This window comes from Bison bison, unplaced genomic scaffold, assembly GCF_000754665.1.
Source record: "Bison bison bison isolate TAMUID 2011002044 unplaced genomic scaffold, Bison_UMD1.0 scf7180017864271, whole genome shotgun sequence".
Taxonomy (NCBI): Eukaryota; Metazoa; Chordata; class Mammalia; order Artiodactyla; family Bovidae; genus Bison; species Bison bison.
The window spans coordinates 1243865-1264866 of NW_011494843.1; the positions used below are offsets into that span (position 1 = coordinate 1243865).

General features: G+C 36.8%; 1 protein-coding gene across 1 annotated transcript in view; it reads left to right on the forward strand.

Moving 5' to 3' along the window:
- NEGR1 (neuronal growth regulator 1) overlaps nt 1-21002 on the forward strand; it is a 1042362-nt gene that overhangs the window by 804713 nt on the left and 216647 nt on the right. The window contains exon 6 of the mRNA XM_010848743.1: nt 16372-16523. Coding sequence (XP_010847045.1) covers nt 16372-16523 — 152 coding nt within the window. The remainder of the gene's footprint in view (nt 1-16371; nt 16524-21002) is intronic.

A 21002-nucleotide genomic window follows, 5' to 3' on the forward strand; every position in this document is an offset into this window, starting at 1 on the left:
TATAGTCATTGATTAGTTCTAGTAATTTTCTGGTGGAGTCTTTAAGGTTTTCTATGTAGAGGATCATGTCATCTGCAAATAGTGAGAGTTTTACTTCTTCTTTTCCAATTTGGATTCCTTTTATTTCTTTTTCTGCTCTGATTGCTGTGGCCAAAACTTCCAAAACTATGTTGAAGAGTAATGGTGAAAGTGTAATCAAAAATCTTCCAGCAAACAAAAGCCCCGGTCCAGACGGCTTCACAGCTGAATTCTACCAAAAATTTAGAGAAGAGCTAACACCTATCTTGCTCAAACTCTTCCAGAAAATTGCAGAGGAAGGTAAACTTCCAAACGCATTCTATGAGGCCACCATCACCCTAATACCAAAACCTGACAAAGATCCCACAAAAAAAGAAAACTACAGGCCAATATCACTGATGAACATAGATGCAAAAATCCTTAATAAAATTCTAGTAAATAATGTTTTGATGACATGAAATTAAGTTGATCTATGACTTGAGAACAGTACATTCACTTAGGATTAAGACTAAAAACATAAAGTAAATTTTAATAGACTAAAATTTAAATAAGTATTACAAAAATAGATTTTATATCACTTTATGGAGATGATAATACCATCTTGACTTAAATAAGAATTTTGTTATTTGTCTACTTATTTGGATTACCTCCTATTGATTTTTAGCTGTCCTCAAATCCAGGCCCGCAATTTAGAAAGACTTGCCTTCTTATTTTGTATGAGGAGTTTAACTGCTTCAGTGTTTTAGAATGATGCATGTTTTATTCACTGCCTATTTTAAGCAAATGTGCCATTGTGGCTATGCTTTTTAGAATTCTTTATTATCAACAAGGCATTTTCCGTAATAATTTATCATAATTTAAGATAAGGATACAAAAGTTACAAATAAGGTAAATAAAAATTACATCCATGAATGGAAAACAAATATGTAGTAAAAAATTAAAATTATCAATATATCTGTTAATAGCAAATGTATAACTACAATTGAATATATTTGATGATGAGAACTTATAATATTTTGACTTTTTAAGCAATAGATATCAAATTTAGTCTATGAATTTTTGCCATTCTTTACTACAAATATCCATGTCATCATACCTCTCACTTCAGAATCCTATAATTTGTTCAGCTTAAACCAGTGCTTCAAAGGGAATATGATGAGCAGTATCTTATTGCCTGTTTTAAAGGATTTATTATCTATGTGCATAAAACATGCATGCACATGTTACACAATATATTCAGTTACCACTTAATGGATAGGGAAATGCCTAAAATCAGCCAGGTGGAGTATGCCAGGTTCACATTACACAGAAGTATGATGACCTTTTTCAATCAGGTTAGGTTTTCACTTTAGGGAATGATGATTTTTTTTTTTACTGTTAGCTTTACAGAGGTGAGGTAAACTTGGAAAATCATAATGAAGTGGAGTGACCTTTCCTTTCCGTTTTCCTATTCTAGATTATTTACTACTGGATCGTGTAGACAGGCCATAAATTTTATCTGAGTTACTCATTTTGATGAAGGAATATAAGAGGGAGGGTCTTCTTCCTTTCTTTTATTTTCAAGGGAACCAGAAAAATGTGTTAAAATATTTCTCTGTGTCTTCATTGATCCCTTTTTCTCTGCTGTTTTTCATGTAATTTGTGTGTGTTAAGTTATGAATACATACATCACATTTGTATAACACTATGATTTTCAAAGCATTTTTATATATGGTAATTTAGCAAAAGAAGGACATTTTTGCATTTCACTTATGATAGAATCAACTCTTTAAGCTTTGGGTGCTGCTTGAGAGAGGCAGAAAAAGTAAAAGAAAGAGATAAATATAAATAGTAACAATTTAAATGGCATGAACTCACTACTCCACTCAATATATGTTTCAGAAAGACATGCAGTGGGAGACATATTCCTGCTACTCCTTTGATCAGTCTTCATTCCTATTTTTTCTGATAGTGTGAGTATATCTCCATTCTCAGTGAGATTTTCAGGTGGAAAATGTGTGTCTAATATAACATGGTTCTAAAACAAAAATCAACTATTTCATCCAGTGCTCAACCATGGAGAATGATGTAAAACAGTATTTCTATTTCACAACTATTTTAGAATACATATCCCTATGAGTGAAATTTAAACCTTAGCAAACTACCAAAATATGCATACTTATTTGTAAATTATGTACATGCATTTCTGAATTAGTATATTGCATGCATTAAGTAAGCTAAAACAGATAAAATTTAGAAGATGAGATATAAATGAAACTTAAATGGACATTTTATTATCTTTTTCTTATACTCTAACAGGTCATTTCACTGTACTCACCCTGAAGGGCTTGCCTTCCATTTTGGAGACTTTTGTGAAGTGTGTTAGTTTAAAGTAAGGAAGTCTAGGGAATTGTCAATGGCAACCCATTCTTGCCTTAGAATTCCATAGACAGAGGAACTTGGAGGACTACAGTCCATGGGGTCACAAAGAGTTGGACATAGCTGAGCGACTGAACACACACGCAAGGGCAGTTTTAACGGCTTGTGACTTTTATCCTATATGCTGACTTTGAAGTCTTACATCACATATTATATAATCACTGCATATTATCTTATTCATTCCTTGCATAATTCTAACTAGATTATGCCTAAGAAAAATACAATCTCATAAAGGTAAAATGACTTGCTGAAGGGAATTAAAGAATGGGCAGTAAAAATCTAATTTCAAGGAAAACTTGGGAGGTTGATGAATATGTTTATAGCCTTTATATTGATGGTTTCACTTTCTATTGAGGTTATCCAAACTCACTGAGTAGCATGTATAAAATACATAGAATTTTATATATATCGATTATACCTCAATAAAGTGACCTTAAAATCAAAACAACCACTCCCCTAATTTCCTGACTCTCATGTCAAGATATCCCTCTTCTAGATTTTATACCACAGTTTGATTATTTAGAGGGTCTAGAATTATAATTTTACACACACACACACACACACACACACACACACCCTGCCCATCACCCCTCTTGTCCTCTCATATGCAAGGCTGTTACTATGAGTAAGTCATTACATATTTTGATTTAGAAGGGTACTGGATCATCTAGACAGGCCATAAATTTCATTACCACCCCACATTAAAAATGATCTTCTCTGCTGACCTGAGACTTTCTTTCTTTCCATCAGGCACTTATCTGTGAGGTAATTTGTGAAATTTGAAAAAGAAATAAGTTCCCACATTGAAAGAACTTGAATTTATAACATTATCTCATTATAATGTATTTGCTTATTTTTATTAGTATATAAATTTCATTCTGATGATATTTCATGCCTTTTTACAACCAAAGTCTTATCAATACAACTTCATCGCCCCTGTAATGATTTAGTCATTCAAGGCCAAGTTGATAAAGGGTAAATATCTGAAACAAATATTGGGATCTGGAGAGCACATGTCCGAGTAAGACATAAGGACATATTATTTTATTGTAAACTTTGGGCCAGTCAAACAAGGTTGAAAGTGGACTAACTCTAGTTTGCATCTCCTGACTTACAATTTGTGACCTGTCATAAAAATCACCAAAATGAAGTAAGTACCAAGAAAATCCGAAGAGAATCCTAAGTCACTTCCTTAAAAGTGCACAGCAACAGTCAGTTCAACTCCAATCAGAGTATTAACAAATGCTTCCAGAGGGTGGGGAAGGTAGTTTTTGTGCTGGAAAACAAAGAATGAATAGAATTTCCAAATATTGCAAGGAGTCGAAAATAATCATAAGCAAGGAAAGAACACAGTCAATTCATATAAGCATTGTGTGGAGAGTTTGTCATGTCTCAGGATACAGGACGTGAAATCTGGTGTATGTAATAGGAGGTAGGTTTAGAAAGGACCCTTAGAGCAAGACTTGAGGGATCTTAAATATCATAAGACATTTGGGCTTGATTCCATAGGCCCTAGGAAGCCATTTGGGGCCTTTTCAAGAGTAGTGAAATGATCTACTTCTCATCTTCACAAAACATTTCTGGAAGCATTTGGGAAGAATGGATGGGAAAGATATAAAATATGGTTTAAACTGGGGTATTGGTTGTTCAGTTTAAAAGCAAGACATAAAATGTATTATTTGTATATTTCAGTGTCTGATTAGATACAAGAAAAGGGCAATTTGAAGGTAATTCCAAGTTTTATGTCTCAATAACAAGGTTGAATGGTGAAGTTATTAGCTGAGATTAGGAACACAGGAAAAGAGATTTGGAAGAATTCTGAGTGCCGAGTTTGCTTGGGAAGCATAGTGAAATCAGGTGTTGATACTGGATACACAGTCCACGAGCAAGCAGGGTTTTGGTTGTGTTCTTAAAATGCATAGTGATATTTCCAAAGTAAATACTTGGCCTTATCACTTTGTCCTGGAATCCTTCAGTGATTCCTGACTATCCCTAGAATAAAGTCCTAACAGTACAGCATGCATGGGAGACCTTCATGTTCTAGCCCCTGTTGACCTCTCTGGCTATAAATCTTGCCATTCTGCTGTCTCAAAATAGGGGTTTATCCATCCTGAAATATTCAATTACCAAACTGTGATATGATCTCTGTCTTTCAAGCCTCTTCATATGTTGGGTGTTTTGCTTATAAGCCCGTTACACACACACACACACACACACACGCACGCACACACACACACACACCCTGGCTACCATTGACAGGTACCTCTGCCTTCCATTAGTCCTTTTGTCTCAATTCAGAGGTCACCTTCTCTCAGAAAACTACCCTGAGACTTTCATGCTAAAAGAGGAAGCTCTCCAGATGTACTCCCATTTGCTCACCTCTATCTAAGTACTTTTACAAAACTCTTGCAGAATTCATTATTTATTCATTTATTTATTTTTGGCTGTTCTGTGTCTTTTTTGTCGCCTGGGCTTTCTCTAGTTGAGGTGAGTCAGGACTACTCTGTAGTTGTGGTGCACAGGTTTCTCATTGCAATGGCTTATTTTGTTGCAGAACACGGGCTTTAGGATGTGCAGCCTTCAGTAGCTGCAGCATGTGGGCTCAGTAATTGCAGTTCTGGGCTCTAGAACACAGGCTCAAGAGTCATGGTACACAGACTTTGTTGCTCTGTGGCATGCGGGATCTTCCTGGATCAGAGTTTGAACCTGTGTCTCCTGCACTGGCAGGTGGATTCTATACCAGTGAGTCACCCAGGAAGCCTCCTTGAAATACTCTTTTAAACCATACTCAACTTTTTTACTTGCCCATCTCTCCTCCTAATATAATCTACCAGGGAGTAAGAGTTCTGCTGTGTTAACCATCATGCTTTCAACATCTAACATGGTGTTTGGAACAAACTCTGTTGCGAGAATGAATTGTGGCCTTTTCATAATGATAAAGTAGAGTCATTCTAGTTTTGATATATCTTCAAATTGATGAGACTATTTATAGAAATGTATCATCACCTTAGATTGTGGAACACTGTAAACCCAATATGTGATTCCAGAAAGGAGCTAGTTTCTGTTGCTCAACTCTGATTTCCCAGGATTTCTTCTTGTCAACTCAGTCTGTGCAAAGTGGTTGTGTTGGTACATTGTAGGATAAAATTTGACATTAAAATCATAAGCACATTGATATTAGAAAAGCAGTTGAAGCAGAGAAGAGAAATCTAGACACAGGCCAGGCTGCCAGGGATACAAGACTCACTGCAGTCAGGGAAATATTGACATCTGCACTGTAGCCTTCGTTTATTTGATATAGGGTTAAAAGGCAATATCATTCCTGTGCAAATCAAACTGTCACAAGTAAGGCAGCCCAAAGGTCTCTGATCTAAAATTATTAATTTCATTAAAATTGATGAAATAAACAAAACATACATTTTAAATAGCCTAATAAAGTCTAAAATCATTAAAATGTCCTAATATATTATAATAATATTAATTTATTCAAATATGCAACTAAAGATAGATACCCCTTGGGGCTAAGACAGTGATGCATGATATCCTCCAGTCTGTTCCTCGGAATAAATGATACATTGTTTTGGGGCCTTGAGTGCCAAGCAATACAGTAAACCAATAGGTTGCTATAGTAGCATGTTCACATAAATTTTCATGTCTCTCTGGTTTCTAGCAGTTCCTCTCCTCCCTCTTTTTACTTTTTTTTATCTACCCTGCACTTCTGTGAAAAGCCTAGATGAGGTTGTTAATGTGCATGTAATTGATACTGAGTTTGGTATATCTTGAAATCATGATGCCATGACCCTTTCAGTCACTCTCCTAGATCTTTTCTTTAAAAATAATTTCCTGTATGCTCAATATTTAATATTTTTCTGCCATCTGAGAGGAAATGTATCTGTTCTAAGAAACAGACTCTATCACTGAACAATAATGACACCTATCATATATCCAGTGCTTACTGTGTTTGATATATATGTGTATATATACATATAATATTACATTTTATATGCTTAAAAATATTCTATTAACTTTGAAATTGGCTTCATTTTTCCCATTTTATAGATGAAAACCTAAGCATTAAAAAATGTAAAAACATAATTCACTCAGTCAAGCACACACTTACTGTATAATTATTAAATGCCCAGCACTCTGTTACATACTTAGAATATGATGAATAACAAAACCAGCCAGGATCCTTGCCTGAATGTAATTACACTCTAATGGGGAATGTGGAACACAATCAAAAGCCACACAAATATATGAGAACTTACAAAGAGATGTATTTAATGTTATGATGATGATTTGACCAAGTCAGAGAGAACACAGTAACTTCAGAGCATCACTAAAATTCAGACTTTAAAGACAATTCTGGGCTTAAATTATATTGCTTTCTTGTTAATCTTCTAGGTTCTGTTTTTTTTTTTTTTTTTTTCCTGTCAATCTTGGTACATACAGCATGCATGTACACTATGGGGATTTACTACCACCCAAATATTTAGTGAAGCTAGGGGGGAAAAAAATAAGCAATAATTGAAACTGAAAAGGTATGTGTGTGTGAAGGAAGGTGAACTGAGGAGAGAGGTGAAACCGATTTCATGCTTCTCATCTTGGGACCTTGAGTAGCCTGAAAGGCTAACTCCACTGGAGGCTAATGACACCTGATGTAAGGGGTGGCATTGCTGTGCATAATTAAGCCCATAATAGATAGTTAAGAGGCCTCTAGCTTATCTGAACTGCCAGAGAAATCACCAGGCAGCTATTTGAACCAAACCCTACATTTTTGTTTGAGTATCTACCCCACTAGTTTCACCTCATGAGTTGAACCTGGCTTTCTTGGCATAAACGCCACATGAAAACTTGGTTATTTAGCACCATTAGTTTTATTCCTTGATTTAACTTGACTTCCTTCAACAACCCATGATTTCTGACTTGTCTCTCCAAATTCAAATGCAATATCCTGATTTCTCTTGGTGGTTTCAAAATATCAGTTGCTACTTTTGGAGGATACCAATATTCAGAAGACCCAGGTTTTAATTTTGGTTCTACAACTTATCAAATGGGCTTCCCTGATAGTTCAGTTGGTAAAGAATCTGCCTGCAATGCAGGAGACCCAGGTTCAATTCCTGGGTCAGGAAGATCTACTGGAGAAGGGATAGGCTACTCACTCCAGTATTCTTGGGCTTCCTTTATGGCTCAGCTGGTAAAGAATCTGCCTGCAATTAGGTAGACCTGGGTTCGATCCCTGGGTTGGGAAGATCCCCTGGAGAAGGGAAAGGCTACCCACTCCAGGATTCTAGCTTAGAGAATTCCATGGGCTGTATAGTTCATGGGGTCACAAAGAGTCAGACGTGACTGAGCAACTTTCACTTTCACTTATCAAACAGTGGAAAATAAAAATATTAATTTTTTTCTAAATTGTTCTTTTTTCTCATCTGCAAAATAGGACCAATAATGCTTACCTTATAGGATGGCTATGAAGATTAGTTGATCATACCTTTGAAAATGCCTAAATGTCAGTTTCCCACACTCTTAACACTAAAAGTTTCTGTATAACATTGAAATTTCTTAGATTAACTTCTGTCATAAATGTGTTGAGAGCAGCTAGTATTTTCCACATTCATAAACCATTCCTGCTCACACTGAAAAGACAGAAATAGTCATGAATTCAGAGCCAGATATATGTATTTAAGCTGAAACTTTAACATTGAAAGAGCCATTAAAAGATGTGTTGTACAAGGACCTATATGCCGTCTCAGTGTCATTTTCAGATTTTCAGATGTAGCTAAAACACTTTAGATACTAATAGTGTTCTATTTGTCTATTTCTCTTTGGTTCCTAAATCAGTGCCTCAAGCATAGGAGATATTTAATAATCATTTGATGACAAAATTAATCTTTATTTCCATTAATACCATATCAGAGTGTTTACCATCACCCGTGACTTTCTCTAAAGCTCTTTTTTTGAACTGTATCTGTAGTTCATACCATGACTTGGAACTCCACAAGCCTGAAATCAATTTCTGGAAGTAATGTTCCTTTTCTTTGTAAATATAACTTGTATGATTCCAGAGCTGCTTATTTTCCCCTACCACCTTCCATATTTCCTATGCTACCACCCAAATATCAGTTAGTAAGCCTGTATTCATCTTATCCAGTTATATAACATGATATATTATTATCAGGTGTGTGTGTGTGTGTATATAGTCACTCAGTCGTGTCTGACTCTTTGTGACTCCATGGACTATAGCAAGCCAGGATCCTATGTCCATGGAATTCTCCAGGCAAGAATACTGGAGGGGGTATCCATGCCCTTCTCCAAGGGATCTTCCCAACCCAGGGATCGAACCCAGGTCCCCTGCATTGCAGGAAGATTCTTTACCATCTGAGCCACCAAGGAAGCCCATATTATTATCATATTCTTTTGTAATTCTAGTCTGATAAAAGATCTATTACCATTTAAGAACACCTTTCCCATTCCTATTGAAAGTTGTTTTTTAATTTATTTTTTTGCAAGTTATTTTAATAATTTAATTGTTGTTATCTGACACACTTATATATGGTTCCTATACTAGCAATGGAGTTTTCTTGTGACTATTTGCACCTGAAAGCTTCAGTTCAGTTCAGTTCAGTCGCTCAGTCATGTCCAACTCTTCGCGACCCCATGGACTACAACATACCAGGTCTCCCTGTCCATCACCAACTTCCGGAGTTTACTCAAACTCATGTCCATTGAGTCAGTGATGCCATCCAACCATCTCATCCTCTGTCATCCCCTTCTCCTCCTGCCTTCAATCTTTCCCAACAAATGCTTGCTTCTCTAGAAATAGCTATTGTTACTCCTGACCTGGAAAGGCAAATAAAAATTATAGTCCCAAAATTTGTACTGAGGCTGGATTTATATTTTAAATGAATGAGGTCAGGTTTAGTTGTTCCATTTATTTTTGCAACTTTGACAATCAGTGCTAATGGCTAAATGGCCAGTTTTGCTGTTGTGATGTTGCTCTGGGTTTTTCTGGCTATCCTAGATAAATACTGTTTAAGAGAGGTTATTATTGTAAAGTTTGTTAACATTTCATGTACCAGAAAGAGAAGTACCATAGCTATTAATATGCTTTCCATGTGCTGCTTCTGACACTGAAAATATGAAGAACTGTTCTAATTCAGAACTAGTTAATTGGTCAGGCTGTGTCAGTTATGAGTTGGCAGAAGTGAAGTGAAGTGAAATGAAAGTTTCTCAGTTGTGTCTGAACCCATGGACTATACAGTCCATGGAATTCTCCAGGCTAGCATGCTGGAGTGGGTAGCCTTTCCCTTCTCCAGGGGATCTTCCCAACCCAGGAATCGAACTGGAGTCTCCTGCATTGCCAGCTGCTGCTGCTGCTGCTAAGTTGCTTCAGTCGTGTCCGACTCTGTGTGACCCCATAGATGGCAGCCCACCAGGCTCTGCCGTCCCTGGGAATCTCCAGGCAAGAACACTGGAATGGGTTGCCATTTCCTTCTCCAATGCATGAAAGTGAAAAGTGAAAGTGAAGTCGCTCAGTCGTGTCCGACTCTTAGAGACCCCATGGACTGCAGCCTACCAGGCTCCACAGACTCTTTACTAACTGAGCTCTGAGGGAAGCCCAGAATCTGCTGGCAAAGCAAATAGCCTTCAGTTCACAGATATATGAGATATTAACAAAAGACAGAAGAAAGAAGAAGGAGGGCAGTGGTCCTTGGTATGTGTCTTAGTCCATCTGAGCTGCTACAACAAAATACCACAGACTGGGTAGCTTATAAACCAAAGAAATTTATCTCACAGTGCTGGAGGCTGAGAGTCCAAGATCAAGGTGCCAGCATGATTGGGTGAGGATACCCTTCTGGGTGTCAGACTTCTCATTGCATCTTCACATGGCAGAAACAGGTAGGAATATCTCTGAAGTCTCTTTTATGAAGTACTGATCTCAACCATGAAGGTTTTACCTTCATCACTTTTAAGTTCCTCCCAAAGACCCACCTACTAATACCATTGTCTCTGAGACTTAGGATTTCAAAATATGGATTTGGCGGTGGGGGTGATGCAGATCATAGTGATTTGGAACAAACTCCTAGAGGTAACAGAGGGTAGAGGACCTCAGAGCCCACAGTAGTAGAAGAATCTTATATCCACGGGGTCCAGTGAATAGTAAAAATGCAAAAAAAAAAAAAAAGTGACCAGACATTTCTAAGCAGGCACCACATGCTAAGGAATATCATATTTAATTCCTAACATAATAGAGTTTGTTTTTTTCTTTTTGAGTGGAGGGATTATAATAAAACATCTCTCATTCTATAAGCTAAGTACAAGAACCATTCTCTTAGAACTTGAAAGGGTTAAGTGTCTAGGAAAAGAGAATGAACTCCTGAAAAGGCAATATTCCAATTTTTTTGTTCTCCAGTTTCACTACAAGCTGTGTGTGAACTATTTCTTGAGTTGCCACTTTCAGATTTCACATCACTGATGCAAATAAAGAAGTCTGGATTCAAACAAATCTAGAATAAATGTGAAAAATCCAGTGGATCCAGGATCATCCCGTGAATAGGCTCATGGCACACACTTGAAACCTACTAAGGATTTTCTTTAACACAGAACAGCAATTCAATTTGTCAAATGTATGTTTGATATAAAAAGAATGACTCTCTTTCTGGAAAATATAATTATATTTAAACATATTAGAAGAAGCCTGCTTCATTAAAAAACTCATCATAAAGATCTCTTTCCTTATTTATTTTCAGTGAAGCAGTGAAATTACATTAGGGTCACTCATGATGGGATTTCTAGGCATAGTTCATTTTTTTTGTATCTATTAATAATAAGTATTAATAATAATAACTAAGATGTATTCATATATATATATGAATATATATGATTCTTCTTGGAAAAGCTTCAGTAATAATGTGTTGTTCAGCTTAGCCGCTAATCACCCAGCATAGAACTCATTTCTATAGTAATTTTTAGAATTGATTTAAATAGCTGAGAAAACTTTCACTAACACTATCTCCAGATAACTGTAGGAAAATCATAGAAATATACCCTCCAGAGATATATCCCATCTCAGAAGTCACTCTCCTTCCAGGTCAGCTTTGGAAAGAGTTCCCCAGTCATCTACCAGGCAAAGGCAGGTTCTTCAATGATGCGTGAGCAGTCAGTACTTCTAAAACTCCCCAGGATAGAGGAAAGTAAGCTTTGGACTTTTCCAGCTATCTCAGAGATAGCTTTCTCTCAGGGAAGAAAATCCCCCCAGGGAAGATGCTTTTCTCTTTTATTGGCCATAATCACCTGCCAGGCTGATCAGAGCAGAAGGAGCTGCTACTGCTAAAATGCCACTAATGTGCCACTCTGGTAAGAATACACATAACACTGCTGGCTAGGGGCCAAAAATGGGCCTGCACATACAGAGTATGGATTCACTGCATGGTTTAGCAACATCTGCGGCTTTGCCTTCAGATACATTAAAGGGCAGAAAGTTGGAACCCAGCTCAGAAGAACAGCCATAAGGAACATAAGCAAACAGTGCCATGAAGTAACAGAGTATACTCCCTTGGGATTTTCTCTCCAGAGTCTAGCCAAATGAAGACTGTAACAAATATCTCCTCAATTCTTTGGTAGAAAAATGAGTCTTGGTTTTGGTAGATGGGACACAAAAGGGAGTTAGTAGTCTAAGGAGTTGCTGAGTCCTCTGGAAGATACAGCCTTAGCATTTTGTTATCGTTTAGTCTCTAAGTCATGTCTGACCCTTTTGTGATCCCAAGGACTATAGCCTTCCAGGCTCTTCTGTCCACGGGATTGCTCAGGCAAGAATACTGGAGTGGGTTGCCATTTCTTCCAGGGGATCTTCCTTGGTCCAGGGATCAAACCTGTATCTCCTGCATTGACAGGCAGATTCTTTATTGCTGAGCCACCAGGGAGACTATCAGACATGGGCTTACCTAATCCTGGGTGGTTCAGTTGTGAAATAATCCACTTGCCAGTGCAGGAGATATGGGAAAGGTGGGTTCAGTCACGAAGATCCCCTCAAGGAGGAAATGGCAACCCACTCCAGTATTCTTGCCTGGTGAATCCTATAGACAGAGGAGCCTGGTAGGCTACAGTTCATAGGGTTGCAAATTGTTGAACATGACTGAGCATGCACACACAATTTGATTTAAGCCATCATGTTAAAGCTTGAAATCTGCTATAATGAAGGACAATGAAACTGGATTTTTATTCATATCATATACTATTGTTTAAAAGTAAATTTACTGATGTGATGCAGAAAAATATGTAAGAATCATTGTGGGATTTTAGCATAAATATTGATAGATTTGCAATATGATACTATATTGAGAAGTATCAGTCTCAGTAAAGTTGCTCAGTTGTGTCCAACTCTTTGTGACCCCATGTACTATACAAACCATGGAATTCTCCAGCCAGAATACTTGAGTGGGTAGCCTTTCCCCTCTCCAGGGGATCTTCCCAACCCAGGGATTGAACCCAAGTCTCCCACATTGCAGGCAGATTCTTTACCAGCTGAGCCACCAGGGAAGCCCAAGAATACTGGAGTGGGTAGCCTATCCCTTCTCCAGCAGATCTTCGCAACCCAGAAATCGAACTGGGGTCACCTGCATTGCAGGTGGATTCTTTACCAACTGAGCTACTAGGGAAGCCCCATGATACAGATGTTTAAAATTTCCATGTCCTAGATATTTTATGCCATATTTTCTTGTGTCAGAATTGGAGGTCATTAGGTTTATAGGTCAAGTGAAATTTTTTCAATACTTATTAAACTAAAAATTTTATTTATCTGATTAAAATTTGAGTTTTGGATAAGCCAAATTTAGCTATGACATGAAATATAAGTAATTCCCAGAGTAATCAAGCATGGTTGCTTATTTTAATCTGCATTTAACTCCAGTATATTTTATCTAAATTCAGATGCAAGTCACATAACATAATGCAAAGGAGTTCAACCTAAACTCTCAGGGGAATGTCAATTATTAGCATCTTTGTGATTAAAGAAATGCTTAATACTAAGACTTGAACACATTAAAGAAGAAAAATTAACAAGCCGTTTGAGCTAAGAGCTTCTGTAGCCCATATTATGATTAGCACATTCTTTCACAATAAATTTTGGGGTTTGTTAGGGAGAAGTTATTATTTGGTTGGCTTCTCATTATAGCAGATTTCATATTTAGAAAGAAGCATTCTTAAAGGGGCCACTGAAGGGGACTTAGTGATCCCTGTGTTATGGGGATGTCATTCAAACTTCATTGACGTACATGAGAGTGTTAGTCACTCAGTCATGTCCAACTCTTTGCAACCTCATGGTCTAATAGAGCCCACCAGGCTCCTCTGTCTGTGGAGTTCTCCTGGCGAGAAGACTGGAGTGGTTTGCCATTCCCTTCTTCAGGGTGTCTTACCAACCCAGGGATCAAACCCAGGTCTCCTGCATTGCAGGCAGATGCTTTACCATCTTAACCACCAGGGAAGCCCTATTGACTTATGAAATATGTATTATTCACCTAAGATACAACTATTACATGCTATGTAGAATTCAAATATAAAGTATGTCCATATGGCCTTGCCTTTTGAGAAATTTAAAGCAATTCAGTTTATTTGGGTAGACTCGTATGTATAGAAACTGCTAGAGAGAACAATGCAATATTGTGGTTTTGATATTATAAATTCTACAACAATTTGGAGAGTGATATGCAGAGTAAGAGAAAGAGACACAGAGAGAGGAAAGTCATTTAGGGAGCAGCAGAGTAGGAGAGATCAGAGAAGGCAATGGCAACCCACTCCAGTACTCTTGCCTGGAAAATCCCATGGGTGGAGGAGTGTGGTAGGCTGCAGTCCATGGGATCGCTAAGAGTTGGACACGACTGAGCAACTTCACTTTCACTTTTCACTTTCATGCACTGGAGAAGGAAATGGCAACCCACTCCAGTGTTCTTTTTTTTTTTTTTTTTAAGTTTAAAATATTGTATTGGTTTTGCCATATATCAAAATGAATCCGCCACAGGTATACATGTGTTCCCCATCCTGAACCATCCTCCCTCCTACTTCCCCATACCATCCCTCTGGGTCATCCCAGTGCACCAGCCCCAAGCATCCAGTAGCGTGCATCGAACCTGGACTGGCGACTTGTTTCATATATGATATTGTACATATTTCAATGCCATTCTCCCAAATCATCCCACCCTCTCCCTCTCCCACAGAGTCCAAAAGACTGTTCTATACATCAGTGTCTCTTTTGCTGTCTCATATACAGGGTTATTGTTACCATCTTTCTAAATTCCGTATATATGCATTAGTATACTGTATTGGTGTTTTTCTTTCTGGCTTACTTCACTCTGTATAATAGGCTCCAGTTTCATCCACCTCATTAGAACTTATTTAAATGTATTCTTTTTAATGGCTGAGTAATACTCCATTGTGTATATGTACCACAGCTTTCTTATCCATTCATCTGCTGATGGACATCTAGGTTGCTTCCATGTCCTCGCCTGGAGAATCCCAGGGATGGGGGAGCCTGGTGGGCTGCCGTCTATGGGGTCACACAGAGTCGGACACAACTGAAGCGACTTAGCAGCAGCAGTAGCAGCAGCAGAGTAGGAGACATAGGACATAGATCAGACTTACATGAGGATGAAAAGGTCTGGCTGTCAGAGATAAAAAGAGATGTTGACCATTGGGGTAAGATTCAGGAAAAGAGTGAAGCAGAAGCAATCATGTGAAGCATTGAAAATGGGAGAACTATGTCAGCCTATCTGAGAGTAAGGGCCTCTACTGGTAAGTGTGGAGAAGGAAAGTTGAGTATTCAGGATGGAATCAGGTAAAATTGAATCCTATATTGAGTCTAGAAAGGTTAAAGGACTTTATTAGGCACATTACTAAAATGTGGCACAGATAGGCTGCTGCTGCTGCTGCCTAGTCACGAAGTCATGTCTGACTCTGTGCAACCCCCCACAGGATTGTCTAGGCAAGAATACTGGAGTGGGTTGTTTTTTCCTTCTCCAGAGGATCTTCCTGACCCGGGGTTTGAACCAGCCTCTTCTGCTTGGAAAGCAGATTGTTTACCACTGAGCCTCCTGGGAAACCAACCGAAGATAGGACTCAACTTAGATACTACCCTCAATATTATATTTAACTTTTTTTTTTCTTTTTGTAGATTTAACAAGTCATCTATTTGGGTTGTACCTACAGTAAAGTAGCAGTAAAGTGTTGAGTCTGGACTCAGAACCATCCTACCACAGCTATAGGATTAACTTTCATGATGAAAGTTATCTAAAACTATCATTTGAAATAGCCTAGGCCTCACCAGGTGGCGCTAGTGTTAAAGAACCCGCCCCTGCCGATGCAGGAAACATGAAAGACTTGGGTTCGATTCCTCAATCAGGAAGATTCCCTGGCGGAGGGCATTTCAGTCCACTCCAGTATTCTTGTCTGGAGAATCCTATGGACAGAGGAGCTTGGTGGGCTACAGTCCATAGGATGGCAAAGAGTCAGACACAACTAAAGCAACTTAGTACACAGACATATTCTGGTCAACTTTTTAGAAATCAGGAGTTTGTGTTTTTAATGGAATCATTATATTTAATCCCTTTTACTTTTCCTTGGCTTTAACAGTTGAGATGCCATTGCTGTAATGTGTTTAATTTTCTAAAATACAAATCAATGTATGGACAGGACATGTGGTTATCTAAGTCTGGTTTGTTATATAGCACAGATAATCCCATAGGAACAGTCTGCCACTGTCATACAGTTTCCCTTCCCTGGTATCTACTACTGTAAGGAAAATATAATTACATTGTTATCATGTTATATGCTAACAGCAGCATGGTCAAAACTGTCTATGGGTTACCATGACAACCCCATCTAGATAAAAATGAAAATGGTATTCACAATACATATTTACCTAGAGTTTATTTTGTCTTTTAGGCTCTTCAATGGCCAACAAGGAATTATCATTCAAAATTTTAGCACAAGATCTATTCTCACTGTTACCAATGTGACACAGGAGCACTTCGGCAACTATACTTGTGTGGCTGTCAACAAGCTAGGCACAACCAACGCGAGCCTGCCTCTCAGCCGTAAGTAACACAGAATTACCAAAATGCTCCCAGGGCCTTTTGGTTCCTGTCTATGAGCTCAGCCTGATGTGTCATGTTCCTTACACAGAGGAAATTTGGCCCCCAAATAATCTGGATGTTGGAGAATTTGATAATCCCTATAGAATTACATATGTGCTTAGAAAAATATTTTAGATCTGAGAAAAGGAGAATGTTACATAAATAATAGGATCCACTAAAGATGTCTTCTGACTGATGATGGTTGGTTGGTAGAACTTAGTTTTGTTTTGTTTTCAAAAATTCATTATATTTAAGCATAAATTAATCTGGATTGAATTTACTCTTGGTTGACTTTCTCTAGATATTTTGAAATAGTGAGAATTTCACCATGACCAAGGTATAATAGTGAGTAAATGATATAATAGTGAGTAAATGATGATGGACAAAATATTTTATCCATATAGGTAATGTTTTTACTCAAAACTGTATTTTGAAAAAGAACATAAGGTTTTACGTAAATAGGTACTTTAGTTCTAATGTATCTTAGTTCCTAAGGACAAGAAATGAAAAAAAAGAAGACCAAACACAGGGATTAGGGGAAAGTAGAGAATTATATTTTAACTTTTTCAATTAGTTTTAGTACTTTTTAGAAGCTGTTGTTCAAGAGTTGTTATAACCATAAAATATTCCTGATTTTGAAGTGGAATGTTACTCAAAATGTTCAAAGAAGACTCCAGAGAATATGCTGTCTTTTTAGTTGTACAGTTATCTAAACCATTCTTATCTTTGATAGTTTATGTTTTTATGGTAACCTGACATATGTATATTTATGCTGTCATCCTTTGATAGTAAGCGCTCTCTGAAAAAGGCAAATATTATGAGTTCATCACAGACATGATTGTTTCTATTTTGCAGAAATGAGGAACGGGATATATAATACTCCTACTACTTAAAAATATTAAATAAGTTTCATGATTTATGAACTCTGAATTACCAAGATTTAAGAATCTCTATTGTTAAATAAAATATATCAGTTGGTTGTTAATAGAAAATAATAATTTAAGATGATTTGTCCTATATACACTTTTAAAAAATCACATCATGTATTATTTCAGTTCAATATTATAAAGTATTTCTTAGTACCCCCTACTCTGAAAGAAATGCATTGCTTGCCACAAAATAGTCAAAGTATAATATACTTGCTTAAGTTTCTTCCATGAAGATTATTTACTTAGTGTAATTATGAATAATAACATTGCAAATATTATACAGCAGTGTGAATTCCAAGTTAATGTAAATATTGATACTTCTTTTGTAATGTTATTAATATTTTAAATTGTTTAAATATTCAAGAACCTGAAAAGGTAAATGAATTAAACCAAGTAAAGAAAAATTTAAGGCTTAATAACACATTAATTTTTGCTACTTAAATTTCTAAATCACACTCTGATTTTCAAAACTGAAGCATTAATGAGTGTAACAAATTAGAAACAAATGTCATTTATTTGTTTGTTTTACTCTGGCAACCTTAGCACAGTCATCTGGATATAATGCACTGCTGAAAAGGCTTCTAAACATGGTATCTTCAGAATGGACTCTGATGATCTTCCTTTGTTGCTGACTTTCTGTGTATAGAAGTGCTAAGGATAACTAGAACAATTTGATTGAAATTCATTAAGAAAGACATAATATGCAAATTTTGTCTATAGTTTTGAACTTAACCCTGGAAGTTTGAAGAAATGCCTGTATATTCAAAACTCTTGTGTGACCTCACCTGAAACTCTTATTGCACTAAGAGTTTCTATTTTTTACAATAATTATTTTTGCATAGTTTGTATCTCTCTACCAAATTATGTTTGTTGAGAAGACAGAATCAATGTCTGATTAATTCTCCCATATCACTAAGCATGGTGTCTAATATTTCATAGACAATATTAAACTATGTCTGATATTCACATAGACAACTTATTTAGTGAATAAGTGAATTAAACAGTGTTTGAATAGACAGTTAATTAATGAGTGAATAGACTGAGATTTAGCTGTGCAAAGTATATTTTAATCTCCAGTTATATAAAGGAATATTACAGTGATGGTAATACTTATTTGTGAACTTACTGTAAACCAGATAATATCTTTAAATGAATCTGTTCCAATATCTTTATATGAATTTGTTCTTTTAATTCTCACACTACCATAAAAGGTAAATTCTAAAATTCTCTTCTTACAGATGAGGAAACTAAAATGAAGGGAAATTAAAAGCTTGGTCAAAGTCAAATGGCTAATAAGTGACAAAGCACAAACCTGATCAACAGTCTAATTTCAGAGTCCCAGGTTTTAACTTCTATGTTTCACTGTTTCTCACTGTGCTAAACATAAAACCAGTATCATTTGCAACATATTATTGAAAGATAAACCTCTACATGTAACATGTTTGCCTTTCTTAGCTTTTTTTTTAATATAAATTTTAGTAATTTAAGGTGCTATTGCTGAATGTATAAAAACTGTTTTTAATAAATGGTTAGAAATGGGCAACATACACCAGATATAAAATTTTAAGTTTATGAAAGATGAATGAGGTTAATGTTTGGCTGAAATATTTTTAAAAGTGAGACTCAGAGACATTCGAACATACATTTTTACGGGATTTTAAAACTCTTTGGTATGGTACCATTCTCCAATACAGGCACTATGAATCTTCAAACTATGTAGAGAAAGACAGCTTTTTTAAAAGTTCATGTGAAGCTGGTTTCCCCTCGATAAGAATTCCTTTCATATCTTCACAAGGTCTGTAGATGGGAGAGCCTTCAACCTCTAAACTGATCCAAAAGAAGTGGTCGGTCCTAAGCTGATCTAATGTTGGCCCATGACCTGCTAATTTTTTTTAACCTGTTATTGAATATCAGCCCTTCTTATAGTCAGGGGAGTGTAAAACCAAAGTGCTAATCTTCCAATCCAGGAGAAAGGAATTAGACTCCAAAGAGTCTGCCATTTGTGTAAATAATGATATATGAAACAAGCCATGAATAGAGAAATTCATATTATTATGATTTGTATCCATGCATATTAATATGCTCAGAGAGTTAATCAAAAATGTGAGTTTCCCTTCATAGTGCTTATGCATAGCAAACACTACATTGAGTTTCAGTCACTGAGAATCAGGTCCCTATCCAAAACTATTTAGAATAAATCCCGATTCTATTAAACTCTACTTCTTATGTGTAATAACCTACATTTTCCAGATCATCAAGAAGGAAAAAGTCAAGAAGTTGTAGTTTAGAGTCTTGCCATAACTAAGACCACAAAAAAGGAATGTAGCACTTTTTTATGTATAAATGTTTGTGTGTCTATGTTTCACACATAATGGAAGTCAAGCAGGTCATAATTTGAACCACAGTTTCATCACATATAGTTATATGATCTTGAGTAAATGCCAAAGCTTCAGTTAATTCATTTGTAAAGTAAGGGCAATAACAGCTCCCACTCCATTGTTGTTCAGTCACCGTCATGTCCACTCTTTATGACTCCATGGACTGCAGCATGCCAGGCCCCTCTGTTCCTCACCATCTCCCAGAGTTGGCCCAAGTTCATGTCCATTGAATCAGTGATGCCATCCAATCATCTCATCCTCTGTTGCCCTCTTCTCCTTCTGCCTTCAGTCTTTCCCAGCATCAGGGTCTTTTCCAATGAGTCAGCTCTTTGCATCAGGTGGCCAAAGTACTGGAACTTCAGCTTCAGCATCAGTCCTTCCAATGAGTATTCAGGGTTGATTTCCTTTAGGATTGAATGGTTTGATTTCCTTGTTCTCCAAGGAATCTCAAGAATCTTCTCCAGCACCACAGTTCAAAAGCATCAATTCTTTGGCACTCAGCCTTCTTTATGGTCCACCTCTCACATCCGTACATGACTCCTGGATAACTCCCACTTTAGGATAAAAATTAAGTGGGATGATGTATGTAATATATGTTACCCATTGTTATTATATCACACCTCCCAAGAATACTCAGTTCAGTTGCTTTCAAAAACTATATATACAGATGGCTGAGCTTATTTGATGACTGATTGACCAGTACTTTACTGAGGGTTTAGGTAGTAAGTTGTCATTGGTAATCAAGGGAGAAGGCACGTAAATTTGATATAATGTCTCAACTCTGGCTATAACTTAGCTTCATCCCTTGCTCTGTATGTGAACCATACTTTGTAGGACTAATTCCAGATTAAATATGATGTTTGCAGCATAGAAGTTCAGACATCCAGATTTAAAGCATAAAGACAGAAGTAAAGCAATTGTTCTATTATGAGGCTCCAACATTTTATCAGTAGCAATAGTTATCCATCAAATATATAGACTGCCCACAATATATGAAGCACTGTGCTAGATGTTGGAAAGAAAATTATTCATAGAATGGGAACTTCATTCTCAAAGAGTCCTCAGATGAATAAGAAGAGGAGTACAGAAGCAGATAACTCTAGTGCAGTATAGTCAACAGTAGAGTACAAGGG